Source organism: Myodes glareolus, chromosome 5, assembly GCF_982192425.1.
Source record: "Myodes glareolus chromosome 5, mMyoGla1.1, whole genome shotgun sequence".
Classification (NCBI taxonomy): domain Eukaryota; kingdom Metazoa; phylum Chordata; class Mammalia; order Rodentia; family Cricetidae; genus Myodes; species Myodes glareolus.
In genome coordinates, this window is record NC_142030.1 from 44,003,972 (window position 1) to 44,031,745 (window position 27,774).

Consider the following 27,774-nt stretch of genomic DNA (forward strand, 5'->3'; position numbering starts at 1 on the left):
TACAGTTCATCGTTGAAGGGATTTCACAGCATAAGTTCTAGTAGCCAATCATATCACAACCACCGGCAAGCGCTGAGAGATTCAAATGCATCCACGTCGTCCCTGTGCTGCTATTGCTGTTGTTCCATTCTTACACAGTGACTGGCTGAGCCCATGGAATGGGGCTACTTTCACGTTGGTCTTTCCACCTGTCCCAGTTCGCTTTCCTATTGGAATAACACATCATGATCAAAACCAACTTGGAAAGGAAAAGCACTCTTTGGTTTATACTTCCACATCATGGGCCATCATTGAGAGGAGCCAGGCCAAGAACCTGGAGTCAGGAACTGAAGCAGAAGTCATGGAAGAATATTCCTTACAGGCTCACTCCCCATGGCTTGCTCATCCTGCTTCCTTATACACCCTGTGACCACCTTTTCAGGGATGACACTGCCCACACTGTTCTGAACCCTTCCTTCCGTACAAATCACAATTTACACAATTAACAAGAATTGAAGGCCAGTCTGATAGAGGTGTTTTCTCAGATGAGTTTCTTTCTTTTCAGGTGACTCTCGTGTCAAGTTGACAAACTAACCAGCAGATCTCAATTAACAGTCAGGACAATGCCTCGCCCAAATTACCACAGCCCAAAGTAAGTGTAATATTTTCTGAATTGAGACTCTCTTGAGTCAATCGAGACTTATAGCATTCACAATAGCACACTGCTGACTTACAGAATGGTGAGAAGGTTCTCTTTGTTTATGTCCCCTGATCTGTGGGCTCCTTTTTATAACAAATTTCACAACTATCAAAAGCACATTATATGGACAAAGACAAGCAGTAAGTAGCAAAACTACATAACATTATGCAGCTAGGAAGGTGGGGGAGCAACAGCTACAGCCAGACCTAATGTTAATTGCTGTAGTCATGGTCTAAGCAATTAACCTCACTAGGTTTATTTATCTAATTAGTCTGTCTACATTTGCTTCCAAATCTGAAGTTCGTGTTCCATCCTCTGGACTTTACATTTCTCCAAAATAAACGTAATACTTTTTAGCATAAATATGCAGAACCCAGAGAGGAACCTGGCAATTTCCTGAATGTTGCAAAATTAAGCTGAATCTGTGATCTTAAGAGTCATTTCATAAACTCTCTGGCAAAGAAGTTCCAAGTTGACCCAAGGCCATTAGAACATGGTTTACTCTGTAATATTCACTGCCACAATGTGAACAACACTGGTTTGAAGATCCCCTACCTTGAAAAATCATGATTTTCTTCAATGTGAAAAACACAGATGTTTTAGTGTTCACTCATCCTCCGGGGAGCTTCCCACTTGACTTCAGTGCTATACTGGACATACTGGGGATATTTGTTATTGACTCCGACGTCTGGACACATACTGAGCATTTACTCACGGATGAGAAATCAGCAGGATAATGCAATTGAACTTACTTTGTAAAACATCTTTTATGAGATTTGACATTTCTGGGACAAAACCCAATGCTTTACCGTTTCTGGCAAGTATCTGTGTTAGAAACTGGAAGGCACACGTGATCAAAGATAAATGACTGATACGGGACATGCTGCACTGTAAGTCAAGTGGGCACACGGGTTCTCATCCAGATCGCAAAGCAATTTCAAGGGCTGGCTACAACTGTGCTCACGGCGGGAATGAAGTGAGGTTCAAAAGTTCACTGAGAATTAACTTCTATAATTTTCTAGGCACTGTTTTATTTTCCTTCTAATTCTTCCAACCACAGAGTAGGATACCAACCTTCCTGGGAACCTTTCATTAAGCTGTAAATTATGAGTCCAAGAATATCAAACAATGGTAAAATGCATCCTGCATTTATAGGAAATGTGAAATGCAGTATGCTTACAATACAAGCAAGAGTGTATTTGCTCCATAATTAGGGTTTAATTCAATGGCTCCAAATATAACATCCAAAATTTTCTTCTTGTCCTATAGATACTCAATGCCAAAATCCATGGTGTCCAATTCTTCTATATTATTTGCCCATGATTCTAGACCACACTTTCTAACATTCAAATTAGTGTGCCCTGGTTATGAGTTAGAGAAGGAAAAACACCACAATTTTTTTTACCGTATATATGGCAGATATCCATAATTATTATTTTAGATTATTTGCATTATTTTAGAACTATTTTTCACCTGGCATGTGATAATACTTTTTGAAGATTTAGTTCTTTTTATTATATGAATATGAGTGCTTTGTTTGGATTTATGTATGTGCACCATGTATATGCCTGGTGCCTGCAGAATGCAAAAGAGGATTCAGATCCCTGAGTACTGGAACTGGTTACAGATGGTTATGCCCCATCTTAGGGGTGCTGGGCATCAAACATAGCACCTCTGTAAAAGCAGCAATTGGCCTTAACCATGGAGTCATCTCCCCAGCCCCATAATCATATTTTTGGAGCAGAAACTAAGTTTACAAAATATGTCAGCTAAAGATATTCTTTTGCACCTTATCCCTTCAAACTGGATCTTGTGTGTGTGTGTGTGTATAAATACCTTGAACTCAGAGTTTGGGGTGATATCTTCATACAAAATACACACACACATACTCACACATGTGTGTGTACACGCAAACATAAAATCATTCATCACAGGATGCTATTTGTTTTCATAACTGATTTAGACACTCTAATAAAGCCACATCGTTTGCTTAAAAAAATCACAATCTTCTCCATAAATTCTGCAACCCCACGTCTTTCTGGGTTAGCGTATCCTCAAATGCACAATGCCAAAATGGCATCAGCAGAAAGGAAATATTATTATTTCTCTTAACTCCATGGGTATCCATAATTATCTCAAAATATAAAGGTTAATTTAAAAAGTAATTAGGCTGATAAAATAACCTCTTAGGTTACAAAGTAGGACTGCAAAACAGTCAGAATTGCCCATTTGCCATGAAAACAGGAATTTCATTTTAGATAAATGAATACGTTTCATGCTAATTACATTCATGCAAACATATCTTTCTACAAAAATTAGGCCAATATCATACAGCTTATATTTGTCCTTAAACCCTTCCTCACTTATATATTTCTGGAACACTCTATATTTCCAAACTGAACAGGTTATGCAAGGATACTTGAATACAAATACCTTAAATTAGAATATGTGTCAAATAATTGTTTAATTACAAAAATTAATAAGCACAATTACTATGCCGTACTAAATTGTTCAAACTGAAAAAAAATACTTCATCACTTTCCAAATTTTAGCATGTCATCAATTTGATTCATATCCTTATAAAACCTTTCAAAGTATAATTAGACTTATTGGTATGATTACATTGCTTGAAATTTGGGTAAGAATTTAAGTTAGTGGAACTCAATGTGAAGAAGCCAACAGGGACATACAGTAATTAACTCTACATCAAGTTTGCTGGCCTGATGCACCTTACACACAAACCCCTGCATCTTCAGACAGTTTCCAAGTAACACAAAGACCATGGCCACTCAGGCTTCACAATGTGAGAGCCTGTACGGCTCTTCCTTTTTGCCAGATGAAAAAGGCAAAGTATGCATGATAAATTTAAGCCAGTTTTCTTCTCAGATATATAGAGAGATTGCTGTCGACCTGAAGAGAATGACTAACCAGTGCTCTCCCAACTTTCTTCCACCTGCAAGATAACTTTCTCTTTTAACTCCAAGTGGGAAAATTGTTCTGCCTTTCCTTCCCTGGCATCTACAAAACCTCAGAAAATGATAAAATTAGTTTCCTAGTTAAAATTCTCTGATGGAAGGCTTTTCTGTGCTCCATATAATACACTTGTGAACATATACTCCAAAGCGCTTTGAGTGTTAGACCAACTTCAAGTCCATCTGCTCTAGAGGAGTCCTGTTTCCCACAGGTGTGATTTCTATTCTGGTGTGTGACATAGTGTTACCTAGTTCTGCACTATCCGAGGTGAAATGTGAGTTCACAGCCCAGGTGGGAAGCCTGATGTAAGATTAATGAGTCTCAAATGGAGAGGAGTCTTTTACTGATGGATTTCTGTAACACATTTTTACAGAGTAACTTCCTTTTGACATGATCAGGCTGACACAACTGTATGCATCAATAAACAAAATAAGTGCACACAGTTACAAGAAACACCCAACTCACGCTGCATCATTTTATGCATACGTACAACTGGTTAATGTATGAGGGCATAGGTAATTTTCCAAAAACAAAGCCACCAAAGATTTTCTATGGAAGTCCCCTTTTAGCCTTAAACCAGCATTTTTGTTTAATCATAAAATCTATCATCTTTTTCAGATTATTAAGATTCTCTCCTATATGTGCTAATATTTCAGCCTATTTGGATAAAAATTCAGTCCCTTACCTACAAGCTCTGGACTTTATGTAGTAGCGTGTGAAGCCTTAGCTGTTTTATAACATGTCTCATGTGGCTTCATGTTCTACAGAGATGAAGTAAGAAGATAGGAGGAATAAAGATGCTTCCTCCTGGCCTATCCCACAGAGACTTGACTGTCTTCTCCTAATGACTATGTGTTCCTTGAATAGTAAACTCAAGGTGCATCCATAATTTCTTTCCCACTCATTTCTTCCCTAGGCATCTAAGGTGTTAGTGTTAGTCTCTACTCTTACCCAGCTCATGCGGATTTCTGCTGCAAAGTGTTCACACCTCAGCCTTGTCACAGTGTCCCGCTACTTGACACGCCTTCTCCACTGGAAGTCTCTATCTGTGGAAACAGGGCCACCCACTCATTTGTGCCACACCAGCAAGTGTAGGATCATCTCCCACTCTCTCTGAATCCTACCATGATGACTGGATCACATCCCCATCTAAGTAGAATCGGGTTGTCTCCCAGGTCCGAGCTTAGAATATATCGTATTCTAAAGTATGTTCGCTCCCTCCTGACTTTGAGCTGCAGACTCTGCATTATTTATTTAGCAATCTATCCTTTTATCACACACACCAAGTACAGAAAATATACCCAATGTTCATTCACATCTTGAAACAACTGTGCCCTGTATGCCACAGCTTGACATTACAATAAACAATTGAAGAGGGTGGATCAGATGTCTCAACACTGCAGCTCCATCCCTTCCTTGTAGGTAATGTACTATATGAATTTAGTCTTCACTTCACTATCATGTTGTCTAAAATGACCATTTCTGTCCTTTGCGATGATTCGATATGTGTGTAACGGCCCATTTATAGCCTGTTTCTTAAGTCTGAGGAAAACTTGCCTAATGTTAGCCAGACACTCACACAATATGACTTCATGTCAGCTGGACAAAGAAACTAAGAAACTCATATTTTCTGAAACTGTTAGAATTTTACTTCCTAGTCTTCCACTTTTCCTGTTTAATTTGTTCTGTACCAGCCTGATACAGCTCTTACCCCCACCATCACTACATTTAACACTCCTCATTTCAATGTTATTTTCCTTATTGTCCAATAAGAATCCCATAGACAATCCATTTAAAAGCCACACATGCACATGGTCAACTCCTTCGAGGTTTCTCTTGTTTTAGCTTTCTTTCCTACTAACAAAACCAGAACTCTGCCCAATCTGTTGAGCCGCCTCCCTCTCCCTAACCATTACCCTCCCCTAATGACTATGGAAAGAGAAACAGCTATGCTGATTTCTGGAATTTTCTACTTCTTGATTGAACACCAGCCTGCATCCCTCCACTCCTCTGTGTTTTACCTCGATGATCATGGCAAAAAAATACAAATTCTTTATTAAACTTTCTTCAGTTTCTTCTTCTGTAAGATGGAGAAAATTATAGTACCTATCTTTAATAGACCATCAAATATTGGCTGAGCTTCTACGTGTAATGCGTGGCAATTACCAAAGCTTGAGGATGTTAGCTAGTATTAAAAATATTGTTTTGTGCTTTCACAAACACAAATTTGATCCAAAAGACACAATCAGGCAACATAAAAATTTAATTATCACTGGAATATACCAGAAATGCTACTCTGAATTAAGTAGAATTTTGTGCAAGTTCTTCCGGAATGACTTGGTTCTCATGGTTTTGACAGAGGAACAATACCCACCAGGTGGTGTAGAAAGCCTTTCTGTATATGTGCTGTTTTTATTGGATAGGGTAGAATAGAGCTACCCAGGAAAAGCTAAACTAAATGCTGAGAGAAAGAAGACGGAGTCAGGGAGGCAAATGTAGTCAACAGGAACAGACGAGCCAGAAACTTGCCAGTAAGCCACAACCATGTAGTGACATGCAAATCAATAGAAATGGGTTAAATTAAGATGTAAGAGATAGCCGACAAGGAGTTAGAGCTAATAGGCCAAGAAGTGATTTAATTAATACAGTTTCTGTGTGATTATTTCGCTGCTGAGCAATTGGGAACAAACAAGCTGCCTCCTCCAACAACCAGGTAGATGTCTTCCAAATGATATTTTGTATATTACATCTATCAAGAACTACAACTTAAAAACACATCATGATATATAGAAAGGTAAACATGATATGTACTCACTTATATATAGATATTAACTATTAAGTAAAGAATAATCACACTACGATCCACAGACCTAGAGAAGATATATAAAGAGGAGAGGTCTAGAGGGGCTGAACTCATCCCCCTGGGAAGGCAAAATAGAATAAATTTTGTGAGTGGACTTGGTAAGGGTCTGGATGGTAACAGAGGGGATCAGTGTGGGAAGGGAGGGATGGAGGGAGAGAATATGAGGAGACATGATTGGAAAAGGTGGGCACTTATGGGCGATGTGTAAACCCAGTGCAGAGGAAATTCACTAGAACCCATGAGGGTGACCCTAGTGAGAACTTTTAGTAGTAGAGGATGTGGAGCCTGAGCTGGTCATCTGCTGTAAACAGGCTAGGCTCCCAGAGTTAAGCCTGGGACACCAACCCAGCCACAAAACCTTTAACATAATATCTATTCTGCCTGTAAGATGCACTTGGCAAAGGCGACTCAGGGCTTGTAGGAGTGGCCATTCAATGAGTGGCCTAATGAGACCATATCATAAGAGGGAGTCCATGACCAACACTTCCTGGCAGGCCAGGATGCAGAAGCTGGGTATCTCAGAAACATAGGATGGAAGCAAACATGGCTGACAAAAAAGTCAATAAGATTGTTCCTAATGATATTCTGATACACTCAAAGACCAGTGCCTAGCCCAATCATCATGAGAGAAGCTTCTTTCATCAATTAATAGGAGGCCCACAGTCAAACCCGGGCACTGCTCAGGGAGAAGATGGGAAGGAAGGATTGTATCAGCCAGAGGGGTTGAGGATACTAGGAGAACTTAGCCTACAGGATCAACTAAACAGGTCGTAGGAACTCACAGAGACTCAAAGCAGTAACCAGGGAGCCAGCATAGGTCTAATAGGCCCTCAGCATAATGCTGTGGTAGTTCAGCTTGGAGCTTTTGTTGAACCACTAACAATGGGAGTGGGGAGGTGTCCCTCACTCTTTTGCTTACTATCGAAATTATTTTCCTCCTACTGGGCTGCCTTTGTCCAGCGTTACTTGTTATGAGGGTTTATACCTTGTCTTACTTCATCTTCTAATACTGTGTTCAGTTGATGTCACTGGGAGCCCTAATCTTTTCTGATGGGAAACAGAGGAACAGTGGATCTGGGGGAGATGGGAGGGGAGACAGCTCTGGTCAGGATGTGTTGTATGATAGAAGAATAAATTTAAATAAAAATACATCAGGAAGTTCATAATCAAAGAATTTCCTACTATCCCTGACCATATTAACAACTGAAATATAAATTGCTTTTTAAACTGATGATAGTTTATGATAGTCTGGTTATTTTATTTCAGGTATACAAAATTTAAAATTCAGTTCCTTGTGCATATAACCATATCTACAACGCTCACCAACCACAGGTCATGAGTTACTAGTGGCTAGTTGCTACCATAGTGAAACACACAGAAACACAGCATGATACCCGAAGTGCAGAAAGTTCTGCTTAAGAGCACTATGGCTACCCTTTGCTACCGATAAAAACGATAAAACTGGAAAGAAACAGGAATCAATTATAACCGGGGGGTCTCTGTGTTGGCCTGCAGTACAACGTGTATATATAAATGTGACCAGACCTTTTCTAAATCACCATGGTGAAAGCACCCTGAATCTGAGTCATAATATACCTTAGAAACTGTCATCTTAAAACACATTTTAGAAGTAGATTATATGAGCTAATTTGTTAGATCAAATTGTCAAGGTTTTTGTGAAGACTGACACATTTTATGTCTTACACACATCTTTTTAAAGAGTTACTTATTATTTTACAGCTGAAATGACAAATAGATCCAGGAAAATGATTACAGAAGTCACAAAGTATAGCAAATAGGTGTTTACAAAGTAGAAATAGAAGTTTAGATTGGCATCTCTTAGAAAAGGCTAGAAAGTAACTGAGGGCAAGAAAGTCAGTGAATAAAGGGATTTAAAGATGAGGTCTAGAATAAACTGCATGGAATTAGCGGAACAATGCTGGAAAACAATAAACACAAAGTGTCCTTAGTAACTGGGGACACAGTGAAATCCATCAGAATATCACAGCCAAACAGGATCCCAGCTGAAATGTATCCCGACCATGAATAATACATAAACTACAAATTTTCCTGTGGCTAAGGATCAACTAAAGATGAATTTTCTTGTATTCAGTAAATATCACATCATAAATTTAACAATGCAGCACACTGACAAAGAAGCATTATATTATATTATTTCAAATAATGAAAGTGCACATATTGTATGACTGTTGAAGAAAATAGACACATAACTTCATCAACCCCGTCCTTTAAGAAGTATTTTTCTACATAAACACTTGATGTGCCCTCAGCTTCTTTAGAAAACACAGACACACAACAATGTAGCATAAATTTTTAGAGTATATGCCTGTGTGTGTATGTGTGTGTGTGTGTGTGTGTGTAATTAAATGTGTGTTAAGCAGCTTGAGTTTATTCACTTTGGGTCTCAAAGATTATCTGGGTATATCAAGAAGCAAAAATGCTGTCTATATGTGAAAACATCATAAATGCTATACCTTCTTTCATTACTGAAAATTATGAAATAATTTACTCCTGAAACAGAAAATATACAGAGCATATACTTCAATTGATATAGATTAAAATTCTATCTGCACTCTTTCGCATTTTATTCATGTATGACTTCTCTTTAATATCATCTTTCTTTTGTGTGAGTGTGTATGTGTGTTTGGACAGATTTGCATGTGGGTGTGCATGCCTGTGTATGCATACGTCGAGGCCAGAGTTCAATGCTGAGAGTGTTCCTCAATTGCTCTCCATTTCACTTTTCTTTATTGATTTTTATTGAGCTCTACATTTTTTTCTCTGCTCCCCTGCCTGCTTCTCCCCTACCCTCCTACCCTCCCCCATGAATCCCGTGCTCCCAATTTACTCAGGAGATCTTGTCTTTTTCTACTTCCCATGTAGATTAGATCTATGTATGTCTCTCCTAGTGTTCTCATTGTTGTCTAAGTTCCCTGGAATTGTGATTTGTGGACTGGTTTCTTTTCTTTATGTTTTGAAAACCCCTTATGAGTGAGTACATGTGATACTTGTCTTTCTGTGTCTGGGTTACCTCACTCAAAATTTTCACTGAAACTAAAGCTAACTGAGAGAGTAGGCTGTGTGACAAGAGAATCTCAGTAATACTCATTCCTTGCCACACTACTAGTGTTAGATTACAGATAGGCATATTCCACCATGCTCAGATTCTCAAGTGGATGATGAGCCTCTGAACTTGGGTGTTAATTCTTATTTGGCAAGCATTTTGCCCATGGTGTTATCACCCCAATCCATCCACTTTTATTTCTTAATAAAATAAAGGGGGTTGATGGTACAGCAGCAATTGAGAGGACAGGTCAAGAGAGGTGAGATGAAAAGAGGCAGAGAAAGGAGGCCAAACACAAATGGCATTCTTTCCTTGAGGCTACATAAAGCACTGTCTTAGTGAGACTCCACCAGTTCTGCTTCTTAACTGCTCATTCTGCAACCTATAGAGAAATACAGTTAAAAATATGAAATTAGGCAGATGGGAGATGATTGACTAATGACAGACAACTGGTATCTATGTAGATGATTGATATATGGGTGATAGACAATAGACAGGCAGAAAATAGATAATGTGGTAGTTAATGTTGGTTGTCAGTTTTACTAGATCCAGAATCTACAAGCCTCAGGGTACAGTTGTGGGGGGTGATGCTCTTGATTAGATTAGTTGAAATGGGAGGGACTAACCCTAAATGTGAACAGCACTTCCCAGTGGCTGCCTAGATATTATAAGGTCCAAGGGAATGGCTTTTGCTTTTGATTGTTTGTCTTCATGTATGACAAGTTCAACCCTACAGTTGCTGCTACTGCCGGTGCTGCTGCCACCAGAACTGCTTTCATTCTTTGGTGAAAATTAAACCCAGCTTAAGCCTTCCAGCATAAACCGAAGACTGGTGATGTCTCCCCTAGAATCAGCCAGGTCATCAGCCTTACGTTGTGACTGTTAGAACATACACCCTTCCAGACTGAACAGCCTCTGTTGGCCTCCACAGACTGTATAACATAAGACAATCCAATAAATCACATTTTAATATGTATTCTTTCTATGTGTTCTCTCCAACACATATGAATAAATAAATAAGTGATAGATAATAGATTTATAGGTAGATAACAGGTAGATAGCTGACACATGGATAAGAGATGATAAATGACAGGGAGATAGATGCTAGAGTGGAGAAAATTATAATACTTGAAAATGTGGATCAATAGATTTGTGACATATAAAAGCATGAACCAATTATCTGGACATCCAAATGACAGGTTTCTGCTTGTTCAATTCAACATTACCCTGAATGATATATATTGAACATATTACAAAGTAAATCTTTGGTAAAATCTGTGAAAGAGAAAGAAAAGATGACAGGAAGTATTAAGAGCAAAGAGGTAAAAGTGGTAAGAGAAAAATGAGTCTACCATTAAGTGGGCAAAACATTTACTATGCAGACAATGTGCGAGCTTCAGTGTGTACAGAAAATTGAGACAGCAAGTATAATAAGGCCTACGTTACTGTGTGCATATTAATTATATGAAAAGTGCAGGAATGGGCATTAGCACATAAAAAGAAAATTCCATCACAGAGATTATCCAGAAGTTCACAGGCATAATTATAGAGGACAATTCCAGTCTTAACACAAAGAAGCTTTCAGCTGAGAAGAACATTAGACCACAGCATATCATTAGCCCCAGATCACTATATGAACTCAAATTCTGCTAAGTCTCAAGAAGTTCATAGAGGAAGAAATGCAAACTAGATTAGTCCTCAAGTGGAATATGTGCATTAAGAGATTTACATAGTTGGGCTGGTTGTGAACTTGTTTCCTTTCTGGTGTGTGTGTGTGTGTGCGCGCGTGCGTGTGTATGTGTGTGTGTGTGCATGCTATATTTGTTGGAAGATATTTGTTAGCACTAATGTATATACTTATTAGATGTACATGTATACATCCTTAAGAAGGCCAGCAGTACATGCTGGTGTCTTTTCTCAACCGCCCTTCCCCTTTACTGTTTGAGACAGGGTATTGCATAGAACCTGAATATCAGTGACTGGTCTGACAGGCCACTGAGCTACAGAGATTTCCCTGTCTTCAGCTGTCCTCCTAACCCCCCCCCCCCCCCAGTATTACCATTACGAGCACATACCACCATGCCCAGCTTTTTACGTGCATTCTGCAAATTTGAGCTCAGGTCCTCGTGTTTCCATAGCAATCACTTTACATAATCAACCACCTCCCCAGTCCCATAAATTGGTTTTCTCATAGCCCCTCCCTACACAGTACCTTTTAGTTTAATGGAAGTCGACCTAGTTTATTTCCCTTATCGTTTAGCCAACATTTTCATATTTTAGAAATTATCATTTTGGTGACTAAAAGGAACTTGAAACATCCATACCAAAAGGCTGAGAAGAGCTGAGAAGTGGTGATTAAATGCTTAGAAAACAGATGCGTTCACAAGATATCTTATTTAATTTTCCACCACAGCACTGTTTCAGTTAACATATGCTAGCCTGTGCTGATGTAACAAAATCGTATTATTCTTGCCAACTTACAAATGGAAAAATATCGGCGTCTGAACAGAACTGGCATCTGGATGAAAGAGAGGCATCTAGCAAATGCCACACCAACCTTGGCAGAAGACATGAGAAGCAAGAGAGAATTCGGAATAGGCATTTTAGTAAGGAATGACGAGACTAGGAAGGAAGGTACATGAACACTAAGTGGGGCTGAAGTTACAAGTGGTAAAATAGACCTTTTAGTTATTGGAATGACCTAATCAAATCAGTCGAGAATTCCAAACCCTGTAGACCATATGGCCACACCAAGAACCAGTACCAGTAACTTCCACCTCAGGTAGCAGAGCATAGAGCCCCCTTGTACAAACAAACAAAAAAATGATAATATATTAGAAACCTCTTAAATGTATTGTTATTTCGACTTAATTGTTGATGATGGTTATATAATGTGCTTTTCTCAATCTCTATATTAAATTTCCTATCATGAGTTAATGCTAGAAGCAGCCTGAATTGATTAAAGAAACTGAAAATATATACAAAAGTACTATTAGGCAGCTTAAAAGAAATTGCTTTTCACATCCTGGAGAATTCAATACATCCTTTAAAATGTGCTTGCAGAGCTAGCTGGAATATGTCTTAATGATAATAACACTTGTCCTGTGTCCTGTGACCTGAGCTGTTTTACTGCTTCTGACTCTCTTGCCTTGTGACCTGAGTTCTATCCCTGTTCTCCCCTCTGGGAAAGGAAATAAGCAATCCCTGAAAGTTGTCCTCTAACCTCCACATGTGATTGTGTACACATGTGTCTGTATTCACACAAACGCACACTCACACACACACATATATACCATACACAAATATATATATAATATTGATATAAAACTAACAAATGGAAATTTAAGAGTAAGCTGAAATGTTGGTTCTAAAATGAGAGGAAAATAAAATTGACTTTTTGTCACATTTTACAAAAGGGATCTTTTCCTTTCCTTGGACATTTGCTACCTTGGGTTTATATATTGGTCCCAGCACTGGTGGGAACTACAGAAAGAAACACAAATATAGAAAATAGGACTTTTTAATATCCCCTGTAGACTTAATATGCAATCATTATAAGTCAAAATTCGTACCTCAGACACCAACATAGGTATAGACCTGAGGCATTCACATGACCTTCAATGGTACCAGGAGCCTCAGACATTAACACAAATCCCAGCTATAGCTGGGCCACAGACCCACACTTGGCCCTAGGCAGGAAATCCGCCCAGCTGATATCCTGGCTCCAGGGGAAAGCACTGGTTACTCCCATCAGGAAGGCTAGCAGCAGCATGGCTCCTGGATACCAAAATGGCCACAAGTCGTGGTTCAGATCCCAGGCTTCTAAGTGTCCTTTGGTAGCAACATGGGCCACGAACTTCAACACAGACCCTGGCAGTAGTAAGACCAGGAAACTAAACATGGTCCTTGGCATCAGCCAGGTCTAAATGTCACCATGGCCCTAGCAGTCACCTAGAACACCTAAGCCACCTAGAACAGCATGGCTCCAGTAGCAGTGTGGGTGAATAAATTTTTTAAAATATATTAACTCTGTGTGTGTGTGTGTGTGTGTGTGTGTGTGTGTGTGTGTGTGTGTATTTTGTGCCTCTCAGTGCAGTGCTCATGGAGGCCAGAAAAAGGAATCAAATCCTCTGGAGCTGACTTACAGGCAGCTGTGAACCACCTTGTGTGGGGGATGGGAACCAAACTGGTCTTCTACAAGAGCAGTGTGCACTGTTAATTGCAGAGCTACCTCTCCTGCACCCGGATTTTTTTTTTTTTTTAATGAGTGCTCACAATTGTTTATGCGGGCCCTGGTTTCTTTTTAAAAACACATTGCGTCTATGCATGTACCTGGTTGTTTCACTCGGTTTCTCTCAGCTATGTCATGTACTTTGTCGGTTCATACCCTTGTAAACTCTCTTTTGTTCCTTCCACTTTCCCAGCCCCCTACAGATCTCTGCCATTTCTTCATTGTCTCTTCTGTTGTCATATCATACACATGAGTAAATATGTGCATTGTGCATCTGCAAAAACCTTGGGGCACACAAGTGAAAGAAAAGACATTGGTGTCCGTCTTTCTGCATCTGACTTGCTTCTCTTAATATGAGGATGACTCCAATTGCATCTACTTTTCAGTGACTAACAAAGATTCATTATGTCCTCACAAAATTCCTTTGTTTGCAAACCATGTGTGGGAAAATCTTTACAAGATGTCCTCTAGATGAAGAGCTACACGTACTCGGAGCTACTAAGTGAAGAGGATCCATTTTCTCTGGGAAGAGCCTCCTGATAGGCTAACCATCAAGAGGTCAGCCCTAAACACAAGTACATATGTACAAAACACCACTAAAACTGACTCAGTGGGGAATTGTATATTAACAATAAAAAGAGGTCATAAATGTCAGACTGAGTGGGGGGGACATGGAACGAGTTAGAGGGGGGAAGGGGAAAGAGTGGACAGAAATGATGTGTGCATAGTATTCATCTGAGAACCTCAAAATTGCAAAAAATTGAAAGACAGTATTACAAACAAGTCTTTATCCATCCGCCTGCTGGTGGACACCTGGATTCACTGCACAGAATAGATGCATGGCTAGTAAAAAAATAAATGCCAATGTGCAAGTATCCATGTGACATGTCCATGTAGACCCTTCACTTATGATCCCAAAGTAGGATAAGTGGGTCATATGATAGATCGACTTATCTATTTTTAGCTTTTTGATAATTGACCACACTGATTCCCATAGTGCTTGCATCCCTTCCAGCACTGTGAACACGCTCTTTTCCCTGCAACCCCCTTCAGAATCTGCTGCTGTTTGTTTTCTTATTAAATGCTAAAAGCACTTGTTAAATGTGGATGAAAAGTGAAAGAAAAACTGTAAGCTACATTAAAGAGTTAGTGTGGGATTCCTGTTTGTTTGGGGTTTTTTGAACTTTATTTTAATTTCCGTGCATTGATGTTTGGCCTATATACGTGTAAGGGGCAGATCTACTGGAACAGGAGGTACAGACAGTTGTGAGCTGCCATGTAGGTGCTGGGATTTGAACCCAGGTCTTCTGGAAGAGGAGTCAGTGCATGCTCTTAACCACTGAACCATGTCTCCAAGCCCCAGGATTCTTGTTCTTAAAGTCAAGCTAGCTGAGGCAGTTTAACCAGATCCTCCCTGGAATTTTTCTATGTTCAGTCAGAAGATAATTCATACTGGAATTTATAAGTTTTTAATTTTCTGAAAAATTCTAGAAAATAATAAACATTGCCTGGTGATTTTACGAGTGTGATTTCCTACATTAAAATGCTTGCCTGCCTTTCTCATTCTTTCTAATAAAACTACTTTCATTATTTAACAAAAACAAAGAAGTACGATAAGCCATTCTCAAGTTTGTCTATGGGTGACTTCCAAACTACTTCAGTGGCAACAATCCTGTATGTAGCCAGATGTGTTCACAGAAGCCCTTCCAGAATTTCAGCTTAAAACACAGTAAGCACCGTGCAATGCTTGGCAGTATCCGAAAGAAAACATTTCTCTGTCTTATCTACATACATAATGACATCTAACCAAATTTTCTGTCATTTATTAGAATCACGATTTATTAGACTCCATTAATTGACACCTCAGCAAGATACAGCCTCCAAGACTCACTTCTGTTTATTTTAGTGATGAAGCAATAACCTAAATCCTTGAAAATTATTTCAGAATGAAACAAATACTGTTTCCTGTGTTTGCTCTGCTCCCCCACAGGGAGTACAAGAATCCAGGGTGTTGGTTCACATTGTCTCACTATGTTTCTCTATTTACCCCGTGTTTTAATAATTAGAGGAATAAAAGAGAATGCTTCCATATCAGTGATCTTACTCTTCTTCAGTGGAATTTATGAAATAGACATTAAAACGTGCCATCCTCAGAGACACAGCTTATCAGGGTGATCAGTCAGTTGGCACGCTTCTGCTCCTTCCAGTTATAGAAGTTGAGAGGCTTCTAATATGATTTGATTATACTGTCCCTCTAGAGGTGGCTCACTATCACTACCTTAAAACTTTTATTACTCCCCAACACACAGTGTTGGTTAGAAAATACTGCATTTGAATTTGAAGGAAATAATGTCCCAACAATTTGGTGCTCAATGCAGAAACAAGTGACGCTGCATCCCCAAATCATCCCAGATAGTAGTTGAGTTGCTGGGTTTCAAAATCAAACATGGAAATAGCACAGCCTTTCTGGAGACAGATGCTGGACAAGATAACTGTCCTCATGCAGGATTCCAGATGGAAGGTAGCAATCAGAAAGGAGACTTGGAACTGAAGAACCTTTGCAAACTCAAACAAGAAAGTCGCTGTAATCAGAATATAACAAGCAGCATTAATTTATACAAAGATGCCTTCTGGAGCACCTAATTAGTCATCTAATCAATTTAGAAACTTATTAATGGGCCTGACAACTTTCCTTAAGGATCACATCAAGGTATTTAAAGGAACTATTAAAGTCACTTCAGCATTTGCATGAAATTCATTTTTCCCGCACCTTGGATCTTAGTATGGTTAGAAAACCCATCTGGGAAAAGGTTTTCTTAGGGTTGCTTTGATGCCCTAAGCTCCCAGGTGCTCTCCATTAGCTCCATGCCTGCAGAGCCACTACGTGAAAACTCCCAGAAAAGCAGTTGACTCCCTAGCATTCAGAAGGGAAGACAGCAAGAGTGCCAGCAGAGAGCCCTGGGCTAGTACTGGAGGTGGGAAGCTCACAACTCAACTCCATCGGAAAGTTCTTAAAATATAAAGATAAGGTGCTGGGGTGAAGCTCACTTTTGCAGCTCTAGTCTTGACTGAGGGCACGGGATTAAGCCTCTGAACTAACAATAGCAAGGCTATTAAGAACATATAACCCCTACCAATCTAATCTGTGAAAAGAAACAAGCAAATCTTATAGGCATAATTTGCAAGTTCTATGAAATGTTATTTCAATGTAAGCATCTAATATAGACTTAGACAAGAAACAAAGTTTTCTAAAAATGAACATGGAAATGTATATCCCATCTTTCCTAAATGCTGACTTTATTATTACAAAAAATATCCATTTTATTACTGATAAAGTAATAATGTTCTTAAAAGGCCTTGTATAGGCAGGAAACTCTTAACCGTAGTTTTGAATAGTAGTAATCAAGCTCTAATTTCATTAGGAGCAATTTCCTATGAATATTCTTTGGAATCCTGAAAGATTCTTCAATGCTTAAAAAACTTAAAACATGAAGACATGTCCTAACTCATGATCTAAAGAAAACACTCTTGCGTTTTTTGAGAATTTTCTTGTCAGGTCAAACTGCATCAATGTTTTACATATAAAGAGACAAAAAGTGAGACTTTGCATTCAAACACAACTTATACTTAAAATAATTAAGAAATTATATATGCCTCTTATTAATAAGAAATAACAAATTCAAAGTCTCTCCCCAATCCTGTAAGACTTGGAAATTCATACAGGGAATGTTGAAAACAATTACTAAGGTGGAAGTCTCATTCATAAAGTTCTAAGACATTTTTTTTAAATTTTTTGTTATTGATTTTACTGAGGTATACATTTTTCTCTGTTCCTCCTTCTTCTTCTTCCCTCTCCTTCTACCCTCTTCCATGGTCCCCATGCTCCCAACTTACTCAGGAGATCTTGCCTTTTTCTACTTCCCATGTTGATTAGATCCATGTAATGAGGGTCCTCATTGTTGTCGAGATTCTCCGGGATTGTGAATTGTAGGCTGATTTTCTTTGCTTTATGTCTAAAAGCCAGTTATGAGTGAGTACATATGATATTTGTCTTTCTAGGTCTGGGTTATCTCACTCAATATGTGTTTTCTAGATCCATCCATTTTATTAAACCTACTCACAACCATCAGTTACCAGCAATCCAGCTGTACTCATTTTCTTTCCAGAGAAAACAGGCTTGAAAATCCAATCGATTGTTGGCTGCTTTTAAGACAAAATTCAGAGTATCTTTAGATTTTGACAGAATAGAGACTCAACTTTTATGTGTGCCACAAGTGGAATTTCATGATTTACTTAATTATGAATGCTTTGTGTGGCATGCTTTATTCAAAAGCACTGCAGGGAATAGAAAGACTAGCACATCCCTGTATAATGGCACTCGCCGTTAGATTACTGATATTCAAGAGATGTGTGGAAAACTATATTGTCAGGAAAAACTTGGGTGCGTTCACTGTGGCCTACTTGAAACTTCACAAGTGAAGCTACAGCCAGCTTCACATAGAGGTCGCAGGAGTCCCCACCCATTCCTTCATGGGTTCCCATCAGAAAAAGAAACATTACTTCCAATTTCCAAAACAAAACAGTTCAAAACTACTGCCCCCAAATTATTAAGCATTATTAAGATTACTAAACTTGATAGGGCCTTGCTTAAGAGGTCCATTCCACCTCATCCATTTGAAATCTGTGTGTTAAGCCTAACAAGAAGGGGTTCTAGGATCTAAGTTACTTTATACTCTGTAGAGATGATTTTTATGGAAGGGTCTTCTATATTAACAAGGATATCACTTGTTGGACAATTCTAGTCCTTCTTTAAAAAACACATAGGAAAAATTTTCTCTATTCACACCACCAGGAATCGCCTTTTGTTTTTCTATAGAAAAATAGGCTTCCAATTACACATGCTTCTTTGGGTCTTACACGTCCTAAAACCTCACAGCCAAATTAATGGCCCACTCCCCAGACACAGGCTCGAGCTCTTTCCTCTCTCTTATTTAACAAAAATTTTTCCCTGTGAGTTTCTCAGGGATTTTTATCTTAACTATTGTGATGTTTATCTTAACTATATAATGTAGTGCAAACATCACATGTGTACAGCTGGATGAGTTTTCACAGGTGAACAGGTTCATCAGACAATACTAAGGCTGGGCAGGAGGGGTCACTTCAGCCTCCTACCCCTCTCAAGAGAAATCTGGAGTAGAGCTCAGACATCAGATTTGCTTGAGAACTAAAAGCCATGCAAACACAATTGTGCCATAACTCTTGTGTCTCAGTATTATGCTTGTAACACAAACATATTTGAATCTATTCTTGGAGCTTGCCTATTCATTGCCTAGTCATTTAGTGCCTTTGTTATTGCTCTTTTCATGGTTTCTAAAAATTCTGAAATGTGTTGCCAAAAAATTGTTAAGAATAGGGAGAATTCTTGGCTATGTCACCAAAAGTAACAAGATAAATTGTACTTCATGAAAAGCTCTTATACATTTTGTGTGGCAAAATCACTCTCCTACAACTCAAAAGTCAACAGAATAAGAAGAGATTATTTGCAAAATCACCTATTTTATAAATAGCCTGTATATAGAATACTAGATGAACTTTTAGTATTCAACAATAACACCTAACGAATCCCTGACTCGAAAATGTTCAAAGGTCAGAAGCAGAATGTGTGTAAGGAAAAACACATGCAAGAAACCGAACATCACCAGTGCATCCAGGAAATGCAAGTCTGGTTAGATGCTATCTCACATGAATCAGGAGAGTTCTCATGAAACCATGAAACCAGACACAGGGAGAGATGTGGGGGTATATTCCAGGGTTCTGTGTGTGGGACTGGACAGTGGGAAATAAATGGCCTCAAAGGATGGCAAAGGAACCCACATCCAACCCTATCATTCTCTCCACTTGTTATATATGAAGCACATTGAAACTTGAGTCCTGAAGAGACCTTTTTTCACTAATTTTCAGAGCAAAATTAATCATAACAGCTAAAATGTTAAAAAGTCATTAGCCCACAGATTACAAATACAAAGGAAGACGATATTGAATATGCTCCAAAAGAATGAAATTTGTGGACATTATAGAAAAAGAAATAAGCTAACACACACACACACACACACACACACACACACACACACACCCCTGTACAAGGCCACTAATATAATATGAGTCATTTAGAATAACCACAGTCATGAAAACAGAGAATATAATGATGGTTACAAAGAGTTAGAGAGTGGTTTAGTGGATAGTGAGTCTCAGTTTAAAAGAGAAATAGTTGTGGAGCTTGACTGATGGAGATGGTCACGTGACAGTGTGAGTGTTCTTCAGACCACTGCACTGTGGGATTTCAATGATGAGAATGGCACTTTTTTGTTTTGTATATTTTACCACATTATAAAAATTCAAAAATGCAAGCCACAGATAATGTATCTATTCAGTAACACTAATAGTTGTTTTTTAATGTATAAATTAAATTAAAAATCCAATAAGTGGTTAAATGGGCAGTTACATCAGAGCACAAATATGCACAAGTTCTTATTAATTGATATTTATAGTCAACAGCATTATGTGGCTGATGAATTCTCTTTATCTTTCTAAATATTTACTTTTATTTATTTCATTAAGCTTACAGCTGATCAGTTTTTTTTCAAGATTGTATCTACAATCAGCAGAGGTTAGAGAGTTCAGCCGTTGGCCTTTCTGAGTGCTGAATACAATCTTTGGCACAGTTCCTCATCTTTCAAGTGAGCTTAATAATGATTTTTAAGCTTTTGAGGTTAAAGCTAAAGGACCATCTATACTCTGTAATGAAATGTAAAGTGGTCACTCGTTTAAAGCAATGATGCTATTCACGCATTGACCACTGCAGTCCCTGAAGTTGGGATCTCAGTTCTCTGGTCAGCTCTGATCTCCCAACACGTCCTAGGCACTAGTTACAACCCCCATACACATCTGAAATACTTTACATAGATGTCTTGCTAAGTCTTCAATCAAGAGCTTTCTTAGCTCTCAATCATTGACTAAGTTACTAGAGCAGATGCATGCAGAAGTGTGCAGTTAGTTGATTCAAATTCTCAAACTCCTGAGAAATAAGGTAAGGATTCAAACAAAGGCATCTGAGTTCTCAGCCAGAGCCACAGCCACAGCCACAGCCACAGCATGTTCTTAGTGATTCTTGCCAGTTTTTTTTTTATATCAAATTCTTCTGTGCATGGAAAATGTAGACACCAGAGAACTCAGCACAGGGCATGCAACACTGTTCTTTTCATCCCAGGGTACTTGGAAGGCTTTGGTGAACTGAGGCTGTTAATTCCTTTATGTTGAACATAGCAGATTTTTAAAAATCTTGATTTTTCAAGGTGTTTTCTACATATCTATGCCATGTTAAGGAATACACGCCTGAAAGGAATGACACTTGGAAAATATTTCTTTCTCTTTTCAGATGAAGGTAGAGGGAGATAAGTGAGACAGGTTCAATAAATTCTAGAGCATGCTACAAAATTTACAGTGAATAACATTTTGTAGCTAAACCAAGTGACAAAAAGCAAACTTTCTATTTTTTTCTTAGACACACATACACTGAACAAAGAAATATCTGACTCCACATCCTGAGAAGTCCCCACAAATGAAAACAAAGCACTCTATAGTGCATTATGATGGCATCTCTCCTGGGCACAGATAGGTCCAATGGGTGTCAGAAATGTGAGGATCAGTACTTTCCCTGGATTGGATATGTAACTACATGAACAAGGCTTCATTGAAACAACGCTCCCCTTTAAAAGACCTGCTACAAAATACCAAACACTTTTTGGGGTTGTTATGTTTTCAGGGTTGAATAGGAGAGAACTTGCTGGCTCTTTGCTTGCCAAATGCAGTAAAACATTAGATGGATGGTTGGAGAACAATATATATAAAATGGTGAAGACTTTAAACATCCTCCAATCTAGAACTATGTTAGATATCCTTAAGATATAACATTCATAAGAAAAGAATATGATACTATTCATAATATATTATCAATCTAGCAAAATACTAGAAGTCGTACCAAATTATCTGACTATGACAAAAATTACAGTTAAAATTGGAAAAGGGCTTTGTAAAGAAATTTGATCCATGCATGTCTCTCATTACAATTTTCTTTCACATTAAGTATAGAATGAGCCACCAATGTCAGATTCACCAGGCTGGATAAAATGTGATGCACAGTCATGACTAAATTAGCTAACACTCATTTCTGATAATTCTAAGGTTAAAAGTTCAAGATCAAGGAGTTAGAAAGTCAGTGACAACCTCAGGCCCTCTAGAAGTATAGCCACCCCTTTACCGTGACCTCTCAGAGCAGAGGAAGACAGGTCTTTGGTCTCTTCTGTTTTTTATGGTCACTAATGTCGTGATAGGGACTCCATCCTCATATCCCAACTAACTCTTCTTTTCAGACTGCACCTCTAGGTTCCATCATCTTAGAGGTTAATCATGCCTTTCAGGAGAACTCAATGTTCAATCTACCACAAGGAGCTATCACTAATTTCATCTGGCTCTAAAAGATATGAATAAATACATTTTTAATGCCCTAAAATTTTTTAAAGGCTCTCCAGTGTGTTATCTACTTGCTTAAAATATAAATTAGACTCGTAAATTTTGTACATGCACTCTCCATAATCTTTTTAAGTTCTATTTAAGTGTTCACTTGCGTTTCATTCAACCTGAACCCTTTATTTTATTCAAACTTTCACTTTAGGATGCTTGTCAGAACACCAAGTGCAATCTACCTATAATTCTAAGGACTTTAAAAACTCAGACTTATACATATCTTTCCAAAAGTGGTGTCTTTAACCTGTGATGTCAAGATGACTCACCCTTCATGACATTTAAGTCACCTTCCAGAGACTTGCTTCTTAGAATTACCCTATAATATCTATAGAAACCTTGGTCCTGTGTTCGTGATGTGGAGACATGTGTAAAGCACAATAAAGAAAGCATCTGCTCAGCGCTGGGGAGAAGCTCAGTGTACAACTGCACCCTCTGGGCAATCACAAGGACCTGAGTTGGAATCCCCAGAAACCAGCTTTAAAAGTTGAGTATGGTCAACCTCAGGGACCTGGCAAGAAGCAGACACAGGCAGGAACCTGGGGCTTCCAAGCACCATTCTAAAACTAAGTTCAGTGAAAACCCTATCTTAAGGGAATAAGGCAGAGAGTAATGGAGCAAGACCCCTTATGTTCTCCCATGTTGCACAAGCACAGGCAAGCATGCACCACTCATGCATACACACACACAAACACACACACAAACACACACACACACACACGGGGCAGGGTAGATGGAGAGAGAGCATCCTTGGGGAAAAGTTAACTATGTAAATTTTACAAGACTCGCATCACCATAAAATGCTTTGTCCTTTGAGAATTAAGATTTCACTGCTGGCATAAGGGTAAATACATTTCCATACTTAGAATGATGGCATCTATGCCAAAACACATCTGTACACCCATTATCACCAGTCTTTCCTTTATTTATGTCTCTGCTAAAGGTATGCATACTGGGAAATACTTTGTTTACAATGGGCAAAATATGCACTTTAGGACTCTAAGTGCAAAGATGAAAGAAGGACCGAAAGTCTATTTCACATATGGCTTTTACTAGAATCCAAATTGACCCCCGCACAAAAGAGAGATCAGAGCAATACTGTGTGTTTCATGAGGAAGAGAGTTTTAGTTTTACTTAACAACCTTGGAAGCACAACAGTACACAGCATATCTTTAATTTCTCAGGATTTACAAATTCTGGGCAGGGAAGTTTGTTCAGGGGGTAAAGGCATTTGCTGCTAAGCTTGATTACCTGAATTCAGCCCCTGGGACCCACATGGCATGAAGAGAGAACTGATGCCTGTAAGTTATTCTTTAGCCTCTAAATGTATGCCTTGTATACACACTCCTCCACAAACATAGGACTATATGCAATGAATAAGGAAATATACAAACTGTTTCCAAAGCTGTCCCCACATTTGGAATAATAATGACAGTAGGCTTGTCAAATTTAATTTGGTAATTCCATTCATTTCCTTTTGTTTTGAGATTACATAAAAACTCACCTACAGTGAGTTTATACAGATGGAGTCTCCATGAAAATAAAAAAGGACATGTACTTGGGAAGCTGCATACATTTTACAATGAGGGGCAAGCTTTTAATTAAATTTCAAATAAAACAAATTCTTAGTAGAAGTGTCTGTTATTGCTATAAATAGAAACTGTCTGGTTGGGTGGCAGTCATTTTTCCTTATTGAACATTTGAGGCACCTGCTAAATAGAAAATCACAGCAGGGGGAGTAATTGTTTTGAAAATACTATTGAAAATTAAAAGGAAAATTTGAAACAAGTGGCTCATACTTTTTAATAGAAATCTAACATCCTACTGGATCCAAGCTTTGATTACAAGTGGGTGAAAGCACCAGTGTCTGCAAAGACCCAAGGAAAAGTCTACAAGCACAGAAATGTGCTGCTATCAATCACAGTGTTAAGGGCTAGAGTACAGCACTATTGATTTGCGATATGGGAACTCAAGAAGTGCCATCAAGGTGAATGCCAGCACTCAGCAGTCAGTTTTTTGCTGGAGCAGATAGGCTGAGTTACATAAGTGTTACACACAATTTTCAGCCAAAACATACCTTAGTCCCACCTAGGTTACATTAGATAGCTTTACTGACTGTATATGAATCAGTCAGTAATAGTGCCATAATCATATCAAAATCTCATGTGATTTAGACAGCCAAACAACTTATTCTTTGAAATAATGCTCAAGGAGATTTTACTGTGCTTGATGGTACTGTCGTTGGAGTCTAGCAGCCTCAGGTTCCAAAGCACTTACTGTTCCTGTTTTGACATCTTTAAAGTTCCTTATCCTCAGCTTGTAACAGGGATGGTAAACCCAAATCTGCTATCTTGAGGTACTCAACAATCTAACTGGCTGTGAAACAAGATGCACAGTGGATAAGACAAAAGTTCCAGGGGTGTAACTACTGAATGCTTCAAAGGTCCCATCAGCAATTCTAGTTTCTTGCATGGGTGTCTTTCTTCTGAAACACAACTTCCAACACTTCATTTGCTTTCATCTGAAATCGTACATTAACTGAAGAGGTTTGTTCATTTTTTTGGTCTATTTTTTAAGCTTCACAAATTCCATGTTTAAATTAATTTCTGTGGAAAATCTTGGAATATTTATAAAGAAATCACAGCACCCCCCAGATATGCTGTACTATCTCCCTTTATGGACTGAAGTGATCCACATTGACATACTTGGGGATGGGGTAGTAGGATGTAGATTATGAAGGACAGGTCAAAGGAAGCTGCAAAATCCAAGGGGCTTGCACCTCTCACATGGTGAACCAAAACTGAGTAGATAGATCAAAGGAGGCTTCATAGACAAAATAGCAAATAATCCTGGCTTGCCAAAGAGAGCGAGGTGGGAATGTTAAGAACCGTGATAGCTCCACGTGGAAATTTCAGTATCCCATGTCTTTCCACTGGGTTCCATGCCCTCTGATTTGGAGACTCTCAAATGTTCAAGAATCTTGCCTTCCTCTCGTGAAATATCACACACACACACACACACACACACACACACACACACACACACAGAGTCAACAAGAGATACATGCACAGCTTCTAAAACCATGAGACGAAAACAATTCCGAATCATGTATGTGTTGGGGAGGGTAAAAAAAAAAGCATTTCATATATTGTAGAGACTGTAAGTATCCTACTTCAATTTGCACACACAGGAAAGCTTCCAACAAGCAAGAAGTTAAGGCATGCCTAAGGAATATGCTTTCTTTTAACTAGGTCACCTGGGTGTAAGACACCCGATGACCAATAAAACTAGAAATCTGGAGGACTCTGGCTCGCCTGTGAGTTTCCAGTGCCACTCTACATGCCAATGTGAACCTCCTGGAGGGATGTTTCTAGAACTCTGTATCTCCTCACTCTGCCTTCAAAGTCCATTTAAAACTATCATCATCATCATCATCATCATCATCATCATCATCATCATTATCATCATCATCATCATTTATAAGCAAAGCAGCCGGCAGGCCAGGTGCCTCTGTATCCCACCAACTTCTCCAGGATTCGAGGACTGACGGCACACCCCGCACACACCCAACAGGCTATAGCCAACGGGGCATGCTTAGAGGCAGCTCCACTTCCCTTATCGACAAGGTAGCACTTTGAGGACCCTCTTGACTGAGTTTTTGGGGACTCAGTGAGAGTCTCAGCATGGGGCGACCCAGAATGCACAGAGGTGGCTAGGGCAGCGGTGGCGGGGGGTGGGGATTTGATTGTGCCCACTGCCAACCTGAGCCCTCCTGCCCTTTCCCGCGCTCAACTTACCAGCTCTGGGCTGCTTCCTTGGAATCCCCAGGCGCTTCTCCTGCTTCCCTCCCGCCGCGTTCTTCATCCTCCTGCAGCTCACTGTGCGGCGCCCCGGGCCCGGCATCCGGGAGCACAGGCGGCCACCGGGACACTAGGGTGCCCCAGAAGGCGCACAGCTGCACCAGCAAGTCACGCCGAGGTCAGGGCTGGCGGGGAGCAGCGGCCGTGGAGCTAGAGGTGCGCGGCGCGGCAGGGGGAGACCACCGCCAGAGCTGAGCTCTTAGCTCTGCAAGTCCAGAGTCCGAGCCGCCCCAGGTGCAGCCCCAATCGGAAGTGCGAACCCGCTGAGCTCCAGGAGCACTGTGCAGAGAGACCAGATGCCCAGACTCAAACCAAGCCGGGACTAGCGCACGCCCAGCCAACGGATATTAAGCCTGATCTGCAAGCGCCAAGCAGAGAAATCCATCAGGCATTAGAGAAGACAGTCCAGGGAACAGCTTCTAAGGACTCTCCTGTGCCCAGGTCCTTCACGCTCCTGCTTTAGGTGCAGCATCTTAACACCCCACCCTGCTCAGCTTCAACACCCCTCCCAGCAGCCTTGTACAGCACAGGGGGAGACACTGGGTGAAGCCACTGCCAGGACATACAAGCTTCACAGCTACAGGACCTCCTGTTTCCGCCTGGCTTTCCTGATCTCCCTTGCACTCTCTAGCCATACTGTTCTAGGGCTTACAAGTGTGCTTTTCCACACTAACTGTTCTCGGGATTCATCCTGGGATCTTATTGAAGTTCAGGTGGGATAGCACAGCTCAGGAGGGGAGGGGCCTTCTGAGCTTCTGCTGCTTTAAAGGCTTGGCAGAGGTTCTGATCCAAGAATCACGTTTTGAGCTGTAAAAGACAAAGAAGCAAACAAAACATAAATACATACACACACATATACGCTCATATGCACATGAATGTACATATGTACATACATGAGTAAAGAAATAAGTTAATTAGTGTTAAAACATGAGAAAAGGGTTGTTCAGAGACTGGCCAGCTGTGCCTCTGCTATCCCACCAGCCTCTCCAGGGTTCTCAGAACGGAGCAGGGCTACTTGTTGTCTAATACCAGCTGAGACATTTATAATCTAAACTTAACCGTAGCAGGCTGGTTTTCATGATGTTCAGGATGCTGTGGAGAAAGAGGGATAACCCATAGCCATGAACCAAGTGCCTGGGCAAATGCGTGCTAGGCTTTCATTACTGTTAGCAATCACTCTTGGTACAACCCTGAGGACAACTACTGCTGATAAATGGGTGGAAGTATTGGGGAAACTGTGCGCATGTTGTCAAGAGATGCTCATGTAAAAAGCAGCCTCCCAGCTGTCATTTGGAAAGAAAAAGTGGTTTACAGAGTCTGCTTCTTTTTTTCTTTTTATCAAGGACCCAAGTTCAAATCCTAGTACCTACAAATGGTTCACCTGGAAACTGGGAAACCGAGTTCCGTAAGAGCAATGTCCTCTTATGACATCTACACACACACACACACACACACACACAGAGAGAGAGAGAGAGAGAGAGAGAGAGAGAGAGAGAGAGAATA

At 39.7% G+C, this 27,774-nt stretch overlaps 1 protein-coding gene across 2 annotated transcripts in view; it reads right to left on the reverse strand.

Moving 5' to 3' along the window:
* Nucleotides 1–26,338, reverse strand: part of Znf385d (zinc finger protein 385D) — a 948,781-nt gene extending 922,443 nt beyond the window's left edge. Inside the window, exon 1 of one of the 2 annotated variants that reach the window (XM_085687890.2) lies at nt 26,209–26,338. In XM_085687890.2, coding sequence (XP_085544016.1) covers nt 26,209–26,314 — 106 coding nt within the window. In that variant the 5' untranslated portion in view covers nt 26,315–26,338. The remainder of the gene's footprint in view (nt 1–26,208) is intronic. The other variant, XM_085687889.2, reaches the window with a different exon arrangement.
* Nucleotides 26,339–27,774: the final 1,436 nt, after the last annotated feature.